Source organism: Ailuropoda melanoleuca, chromosome 10 (genome assembly GCF_002007445.2).
Source record: "Ailuropoda melanoleuca isolate Jingjing chromosome 10, ASM200744v2, whole genome shotgun sequence".
Classification (NCBI taxonomy): domain Eukaryota; kingdom Metazoa; phylum Chordata; class Mammalia; order Carnivora; family Ursidae; genus Ailuropoda; species Ailuropoda melanoleuca.
Window position 1 is genome coordinate 16986990 of NC_048227.1, and position 8470 is coordinate 16995459.

Below are 8470 nucleotides of genomic sequence, written 5' to 3' on the forward strand. Positions count from 1 at the left end.
GCTTCCTTCGGTGACGGGAAAAGGGGTCCCGGCGCCTGCGCAGAGGCGGCCTGGGAGCTAGTCGCGGAGTGCGGGGGGAGGGGCAGGGAGCGGGAGCTGCCGCCGCCGCCGGAGCAAACCGCGGGGACCGAGATGCAGGTGGGACCGGAACCGGAACCCCCCTCTTCAAGTACCTCTTCCCTATCCGCGACCCGGCCCCGGCGCCTGAGAGGAGCCCTGGGTGGGGGCGGGCGTAGGGGGGCCAGAGGCAGGAGGGGTGCTCGGCCCCGCAGAGTGCAGCAGACGGGGCTGGTCCCGAGGCGGCTGCGGCCCCGGGGAATGGGCGGGTCGAGGGTGTCCAGGGAGTAGGGTCGGGTCGGAGTGCATTGACCACCGGGCCCAGAGGGTCCGAGCCGGGAGCGGAGCCTGCACCCTCCACCACCCGCCCTTCGGGAAATTTCAGAACTGAGCCAAGAGGCAGGTGCACCGGGAAAATGTGTCTGAGTCCTGCTTGGCAGAAGAGAAACTGAGTCACCAGCTCAGGAGCCGCAGGGTCAGCGGGCCTGAAGGGGGCTGGGTCTGCCTGTGGTGCAGAGGGTTGGGTGGGCCTGTGTGAGCTGAGGTGGCTTCTGCCTGGAGATTGGTCTCTGCTGTGTCTGCACCTCTTGGCTCGGTTCCCCTGTGCTCCATGACTCTCGCATCTCTTGGCTTCTTCTCGTTGGTTTGGAATTGTCCCCGCGGTTGGAGCCATCTGAATGTGTAGGGTCTAGGCCAAGGAGGAAGGGGAGGGGTCGTTGATTGTCGGTCTGAGCAGGAGTCTGAGGTTTGGGGAGACTTTCCTGAGCCCCCCCCCCCAGTCCTGGTGCCAGTCATCTTCCAGTATAATATGGGGGAGAAACACTTAACAAAAGAGCCATGGGTTATAAATGCCATGCCCAGCTCTGCCACTTGCTAGTTGTAAGATCTTGGGAAGCCTCCTCTTTTTTCATTTCTCGTTTAGAGGAATTGGAACCCATAAAGATAGTAATAATAGCGGCAGTTTATCGTGTACTTACTTTGTGTCGAGCCCTGACATGTTCCATTTAATTTTTCCAACGATTCTATGGGTTAGGGATCATTAGCTCTGCTTTATAGTTACAAATCTGCACTTCAGAGAGGATACAGAATCGGTTCCAGATCACCCAGCTAATAGGTGGCAGAACTAGGATTTCATCCCAAGTCCGACTCCAGAGCCCATAGCCTTAACCACCAGGCTAACCAACCTTTAGGGCACACTCCCCAGTGCAAGAAGAGGAAGTGAAAAAGCCTAGGGCCCCAGCTCCCTGTTATGTTTTATTTACTTTGTGGCCAACAGAGACTTGCTCTGACCCAACCCACAGTCTTTCCCTGCCTGGTGCTGCTGCCTCCGGGCCCCAGGCTGAAGGGGCACCAAAAAAGCGGGCTGTGGCCATTCCGAGCCTCCGTCACACCGTGCCGGGGTGCTGGCCCCCGGGGTCCGCCTTGGGGAGAAGTGCGGTTTCAATCCGTCATCCGTCCATCCTCCTTCCTGAGCAGCCTCCCTCCTCAGAGCTGGACCTCAGGACCCATGAGGCAGGGTCTGTAAGCACTACAGACCTAGCTCCCCTGAGAGCTGGGGCAGTGAGGGGCTGTGCCTGAGGCCGGGGCAGCCAGTCCCTGGGCACAGCACTATGCAGTGGGCAAAACCATAGGCTTGGAGTTGGGAAACTTTTCTGAGCTTCAGTTTCCTCATCTGTTGTCAAGGTTATTAAAGCCTGTTGCAGGGAAAGGTAAGAACAGCCTATGGGGAGCATGTGATAAATCTTGAAGGACCTGTTTTAGATAAGGAGGTGGCGTGCGTGCTAAAGGCTTCGTTTTAGAGGTGCTCCACGGCCGTCTGTCACTCCTGGAACCAGAGCCAGGGGGAGTGGGGTTGGGAAGGCAGCAGGGTAGGTGCGGGGCGGGACCCTGGGGAGCCAGCTGACTGGGGCGCGTGGCGTGTGAGGATTGGGGAAGGGGAAGGGGGGGCGGTGTGGTGTTCCTCATGGCTCTCTGAGGAGTCCTGACCAGAGTGGGGAGTCCGGCTGGGGGTGGGGCTCAGCCCCCAGTCCCACCTCAGCAGTGACTCGGTGTATGTGCCTCTCTTCCTTCTGCAGCTGCTGCCGCTCACCCCGTGTCTTCTGGCCGCTTCCCTCTTTGCTGCCCCTCCCCACAGGCTCCCCCTCTCCACCTCCTGGGGACCATCATGAATGGTGCCCCTTCCCCGGAGGATGGGGCCTCCCCCTCTCCTCCCCCTTTGCCACCACCCCCTCCTCCTAGTTGGCGGGAGTTCTGCGAGTCCCACGCCCGGGCTGCTGCCCTGGATTTTGCCCGCCGTTTTCGCCTCTACCTGGCCTCCCACCCCCAGTATGCAGGGCCCGGGGCCGAGGCTGCCTTCTCCCGCCGTTTTGCTGAGCTCTTCCTGCAGCACTTCGAAGCTGAGGTGGCCCGGGCCTCCGGCTCCCTCTCGCCACCCATCCCGGCTCCCCTGAGTCCTGGTGTGGAGATCCCGTCACATGACCTGTCCCTTGAGAGCTGCAGGGTGGGTGGGCCCCTGGCTGTGCTGGGCCCTTCTCGATCATCTGAGGACCTGGCTGGCCCCCTCCCTTCCTCAGTCTCTTCCTCTTCTACGACCTCCTCGAAGCCGAAGCTAAAGAAACGCTTCTCCCTCCGCTCAGTGGGTCGCTCCGTCCGCGGTTCAGTCCGTGGCATCCTGCAGTGGCGGGGGACCGTTGACCCTCCCTCCCCGGCTGGGCCCCTCGAGACCTCATCAGGCCCCCCAGTCCTGGGTGGAAACAGCAACTCCAACTCTTCCGGTGGGGCCGGGACCATTGGCAGGGGACTGGTTAGTGATGGAACATCCCCTGGGGACAGATGGACTCACCGATTTGAGAGGCTGAGACTCAGTCGGGGCGGGGGGGCCTTGAAGGGTGGAGCAGGGATGGTGCAGAGGGAAGAGCTGCTGAGTTTCATGGGGGCTGAAGAGGCAGCCCCTGACCCGGCTGGAGTGGGCCGGGGAGGAGGGGCAGCTGGGCCTACCTCAGGGGGCGGAGGGCAGCCTCAGTGGCAGAAGTGTCGCTTGCTGCTCCGAAGTGAAGGAGAAGGAGGAGGAGGAAGTCGTCTGGAGTTCTTTGTACCGCCCAAGGTGAGGCCCCGGGGAGGGTGGGTGACTGGGAGCGGGCGATTGAGCCTCCAGAGTGGAGCAGCCCACATGCATAGCTTTGCTCGCTTGGGTTTGATTTGGTTTGGTTTTATTGCTCACTTGGGTTTTTAAAGCTAGCTCCTGACTCTGGGGGAGGAGCTGTGGGCAGGACTGGAAAAGTAGTGTGTTATGACCCTTTGTGTAACTCCCTTAGAGAGCACAGAAGGAAAGACGGTGGCTCTCTGGAGGGAAGTGAGAGGTGGTCCCTGCACACCAACAGTTTGGCTCTTGGTCTCTTTCCCCACCCAGGCGTCTCGGCCTCGACTCAGCATTCCCTGCTCTACCATCACGGACGTGCGGACAACCACGGCCCTGGAGATGCCTGACCGGGAGAACACGTTTGTGGTTAAGGTAGGAGCTCTGGGGGCGCCTGGGTGGCACAGCGGTTAGGCGTCTGCCTTCGGCTCAGGGCGTGATCCCGGCGTTCTGGGATCGAGCCCCATCAGGCTCCTCTGCTGTGAGCCTGCTTCTTCCTCTCCCACTCCCCCTGCTTGTGTTCCCTCTCTTGCTAGCTGTCTCTCTCTCTGTCAAATAAATAAATAAAATCTTTAAAAAAAAAAAAAAAGAAACCATAAGGTAGGAGCTCTGGGCTCCTGCCTCCTTGGAGTGCTCGTGTTGGGGCGAAAGCTCGCGTAGCATGTTGCAGCCAGGGACTGCGTGGAAGGAGGTGCCTGTGCGTCCAGTGCCTTGAGGGTGTCCCTGGAGCTGCAGCTTCCCTGGGAAGAGGGGGGGGGTATTCTTGTTCTCATTACGGGTGGCTTCCGGCCTCTGGACCTGGAAGTGGCCTGTGGGCCTCCTCTTGTCCTCGTAGGTGGAAGGCCCCTCGGAGTACATCCTGGAGACAGCTGATGCTCTCCATGTGAAGGCCTGGGTGTCTGACATCCAAGAATGCCTGAGCCCGGGGTGAGGAGCCTGCCTGCTGTCACCGAGGGGGCCAGTGGGGCTGGGGAGCAGCCTTGGGCCTCTCACCTGCTCACAGCACCATTTTCCCCGTCTCCGCAGACCCTGCCCGGCCACCAGTCCCCGCCCCATGACCCTCCCCCTGGCCCCCGGGACCTCCTTCCTTACGAGGGAGAACACAGACAGCCTGGAGCTTCCCTGCCTCAATCACTCAGAGAGTCTGCCCAGCCAGGATCTGCTGCTGGGAGCCAGTGAGAGCAATGACCGCCTGTCACAGGGTAAGGGTGGAACTTCAGAGGGCTGGGGACCTCAGAGCCCCCCAAGCCAGGCTCAGGCCCTCTCTCCCAACTTGACTGTGCACCCCATTCCTGCCCCTCGGCTGCCGACCCCTACCCACCGAATGTCTCACTTTGGCCCAGAATGTGCCTCTCAGAACCATCCTTACCCCCACCTTGCACGAGCCCCATGCCAACTCCCTTCCAGCCTTCTGTGCCCAGCCTTTCCTCCTTTTCCATAAGCCTCATGCAGACCTCCACTCTGGCTGGAGATAACGGCTCTCTTCCCCAAGCTTCTGGAACACTTGGTTCACGTCTTTGTTTTGCTTTTACTCCCCATCTCTGTACGTACGTCGATGCTACCAGGTGTTTTTGACTCTTTACTTCTTGACCTGACTAAACATACACAGGCCCAGTTACACACAGCATGCCCAGAGACATGTGTCCACCTGGCCCAGCTCACCTCTCCAGACGCCCATATTCCCCTTTGTCCTGCTCCTCTGTTCCAGTTTATGTTTCACGGTGCCTGGCACCCTGGCTGTGCTTCCTGAGTAAACAGATGGGTTGAAGAGTCTTGGAGCTAGGATGGATCTCATAAGTCGTCGGTTCCAGTCCCCTCGTTTCCATTCCCCTCAAGCAGCTAAGACCAGGGAGGGGAAGTAGCTTTTCAGAGGTCACCTGAGAGTCCCTGACAAAAAGCAGGGCTGTGCCAGTCTGCTCCCTGCCCCCCTGCTCTCCGTACCCCACACACAGATATGACGTTCCCGTCGGCTCAGGCCTGCCACTCAGCAGACATTCGGGGATGCCTGAGTACATACCTGACCCTGTGCTAGGCTCCGAGCACCCGAGACGTGCTTCCTGTTCTGTGTGGGTTCCCAGTGTAGCTTTGACGAGCTGTCACTCCTGAAAAGCCTGGAGAGCCTGTGCCTAGTGTCCTGCGAGCCGCACAAGCAGGAAGCGCCTGGGGAGCTCAGAGGAGGAAGAAAATCGGGGAAGGTGGCATAGACAGGATAGCACCCAGGGGAGGTGAGAGAGGAACAGGGCTTGGCGGAAGTAAGTGGCCAGAGCACAGCCCTGAGGCGGGGAGCGCTGGAGCTTTGGGAGATTCGGGCAGGATGAGCCGGCCAGCGCGGAGGCTCCAGGAAGGCAGACTGCCGGGCAAGTCGGGGTGGTCGGGGTGGGCCGATGAACAGGGGGAGGATCTTTGACACCTCTGAGAGTTGGGGACTTTGTCCTGTAGGCCAAAAAAGGACGCTTTTTAATGCAAGGATACTTGACAGTCACTGTCATTTCAGCTGTCGCTCCAGAAACAACAGGGGCACGTTTGGATTCCAGGACGTCCTTGCAGTAACTCCAGCCCCTCAGCAGTGCCCGGGGCCTCAGTCAGGAGTCGTGGGTCAGAAGCGACGGACCCCTGGCTGAGGAAGGGTGGGCACCTCAGCCCGCTGACTGCAAGCACACACAGAGTGGTTGCTCCAGTTCTCAACTCTGCCCTCCTCCCTTTCTTTCCAGGGGCCTACGGGGGCCTTTCAGACCGCCCCTCGGCATCCATCTCCCCCAGTTCCGCCTCCATCGCTGCCTCCCATTTTGACTCAATGGAACTGCTGCCCCCAGAGTTGCCCCCCCGCATCCCCATCGAGGAGGGGCCCCCAGCGGGCACAGTTCATCCCCTCTCAGCCCCCTACCCACCCCTGGACACTCCGGAAACAGCCACAGGTACCAGAGGTGAGAGCGTGTGTCTGCCTCCAGGCCCAGTTGCCCGCCTTCCTGAAACTCTTGTCTTGGGAACCTGAGGGATCGGACCCGGGGGGACGGGAGTGACAGGTGGTGGGAAAGCAAGGCTTCTCTTCTCCCAGGCTAGGGGAGGCTTCCCTGACACCCCGGTTTCCCTCCCTCTCTCCTTCCTGAAGGATCATTCCTGTTCCAGGGGGAGTCAGAGGGAGGTGAAGGGGACCAGCCCCTCTCAGGGTACCCTTGGTTCCACGGGATGCTCTCTCGACTCAAGGCTGCGCAGCTAGTGCTGGCCGGAGGCACTGGCTCCCACGGTGTTTTCCTGGTACGGCAGAGTGAGACGAGGCGGGGCGAGTACGTCCTCACTTTCAACTTCCAGGGCAAGGCCAAGGTGAGTGAGGAAAAGGCTGTGTTCCCCGCAGGGAACTTGCGGGTGGGGTGGGGGAACGGGGCCATCCAGGGGAGGAGGCTTCTGGAACGGGCAGGGACGTGGGCTCCCGCTTCACCTTGCTCGCCCTGCCCTCAGCACCTGCGCCTGTCGCTGAACGAGGAGGGTCAGTGCCGGGTCCAGCACTTGTGGTTCCAGTCCATTTTCGATATGCTCGAGCATTTCCGGGTGCACCCCATCCCTCTGGAGTCTGGAGGCTCCAGTGACGTTGTTCTTGTCAGCTATGTCGTGTCCTCCCAGCGACAGCAGGGTGAGCAGAGCAGGTCTGCAGGGGAGGAGGTGCCCGTGCACCCAAGAAGTGAGGAGGTGTGTGTGCCAGAAAGACGGGGCGGGGGGGCTGTGAGGAGGAGAAGCTTCGTGAGCGAGAGTAGGGCAGCGGAGGTTCTTGGGTGTGGGGCTTTCGAAGGGGAAGCAGGACACTGAGGACATAAGGAGGCAGAAGGCCCCGTGCTGGAGCCGGGAGGAAGTGGCAGTTGGGGCGGTGCATTCCCATTCCATCAGACCCCCGTGTTCCATCACCTGTGTGTCTCCTGGATTCATTCTTCTCAGCCTTGTCTCTGCCCTTTGTCGCAGTCTTGCCTTGGGCCTGTCCTTGGGGATGCTTGGTCTGATCCCCCCCCCCACGTCTGATGTCCCTGTCTGATCTCTCCTTTTCCCCGCCCCAACGTCCCATCTGTCCCCACGCTGCCCCTCCCCCCCAGGCCGGGAGCAGGCCGGGAGCCATGCAGGGGTGTGCGAGGGAGATCGATGCTACCCCGATGCCTCCTCCGCCCTCATGCCCTTCGGAGCGAGTGACTGTGTGTAAGTGTGCTCCTCCTCTCACCGCCGCCCATGATCCATCTCCATGGCCCGGGGGGTTGCTCAGGAGACGGGTGTGGGGGAGATAGCGCATGGCTCCTGGGGGCACAAGTGCAGGGGAGGCCACCGCCAGAGCTGGCCTCCCTCCACAGTCTGTCTTCTTACCATTCCTATCCAGAACCGAACACCTCCCATGACCCACCCCAGCCCCCTGAACCCCCTTCATGGACAGATCCCCCACATCCTGGGGCAGAAGAGGCGTCGGGGGCGCCAGAAGTGGCGGCAGCAGCAGCCGCAACAGCCAAAGAGAGGCAAGAGAAAGAGAAAGCGGGCAGTGGAGGGGTCCAGGAAGAGCTGGTCCCCGTGGTTGAGCTGGTCCCCGTGGTTGAATTGGAAGAGGCCGTAGCACCAGGCACGGAGGCCCAGGGAGGCGCTGGATCTGGTGGGGACCCCGGGGCCACCCCGATGGTGCAGCTCCAGCAGTTATCACTAGGGGGCGATGGAGAAGAAGGGGGCCATCCCAGAGCCATTAATAACCAGTACTCCTTCGTGTGAGACACCCTACCCCGCTCTTTCTCCACTCTTCTTGCTCCCCAGCCCTTAGTTCGTGAGATTGGGGCTGGGCAGGGACGTAGAGGAGCGGTAGGAATCCCCTCCCCACGTGCTTCCTGACCCTTGACGGCCAAGGGCACCTATGTTGGTACAAGAAGAGGTTCGAGAGCCCTGTTAACTCCCCAGTTCATACACTACAGGTGCCCCATCCCCTGGGCAGGGGATTTGGGCTCCATTACCTCCCTGAGGGGCTCTTATGGTCAGCCCCACCCCTGGGGGCCATTTCCCCATTAACCACCCCCCACCCCGAGGAAGGGTGAGGGGGAAGGGCTGTCAGTTATATTAAGGTGGTTGTTGTTGTTGTTTTAAACAAAATGGAGAAGCATAAATAAATAAAAGGGTTTATCTCAGTTCCATCGTGATGGCTGTGGCCAGTGTTTGCAGTGGGGGCTGGGACAGGCGGGTCAGGAAGGCAGCCCACTCAGTGTTGCCCACTCTGGAGCTGAGAGGCTGGAAGGCTGGGTCAGGGCAAGTCCCTGTTGCCCTCTA

The 8470-nt window shown here is 60.6% G+C and overlaps 1 protein-coding gene across 7 annotated transcripts; it reads left to right on the top strand.

Moving 5' to 3' along the window:
* Positions 1-8331, top strand: SH2B1 (SH2B adaptor protein 1). Of its 7 annotated transcripts, none has more exons than XM_034670194.1 (9): positions 1-138; positions 2133-3160; positions 3467-3568; positions 4029-4120; positions 4220-4395; positions 5905-6117; positions 6303-6514; positions 6650-6821; positions 7548-8331. In XM_034670194.1, the coding sequence occupies exons 2-9, from the start codon at positions 2222-2224 to the stop codon at positions 7922-7924; spliced, it is 2283 nt and encodes a 760-aa protein (XP_034526085.1). In that variant the 5' UTR covers positions 1-138; positions 2133-2221; the 3' UTR covers positions 7925-8331. The 7 variants fall into 7 exon arrangements, with proteins under 7 accessions (XP_034526085.1, XP_034526086.1, XP_011233216.1 ...); XM_034670195.1 differs by lacking the exon at positions 1-138 and adding an exon at positions 145-1766; XM_011234914.3 differs by lacking the exon at positions 1-138 and adding an exon at positions 7273-7372 and having other exon boundaries at positions 145-3160; positions 7548-7709.
* The last annotated feature ends 139 nt before the right edge of the window (positions 8332-8470 follow it).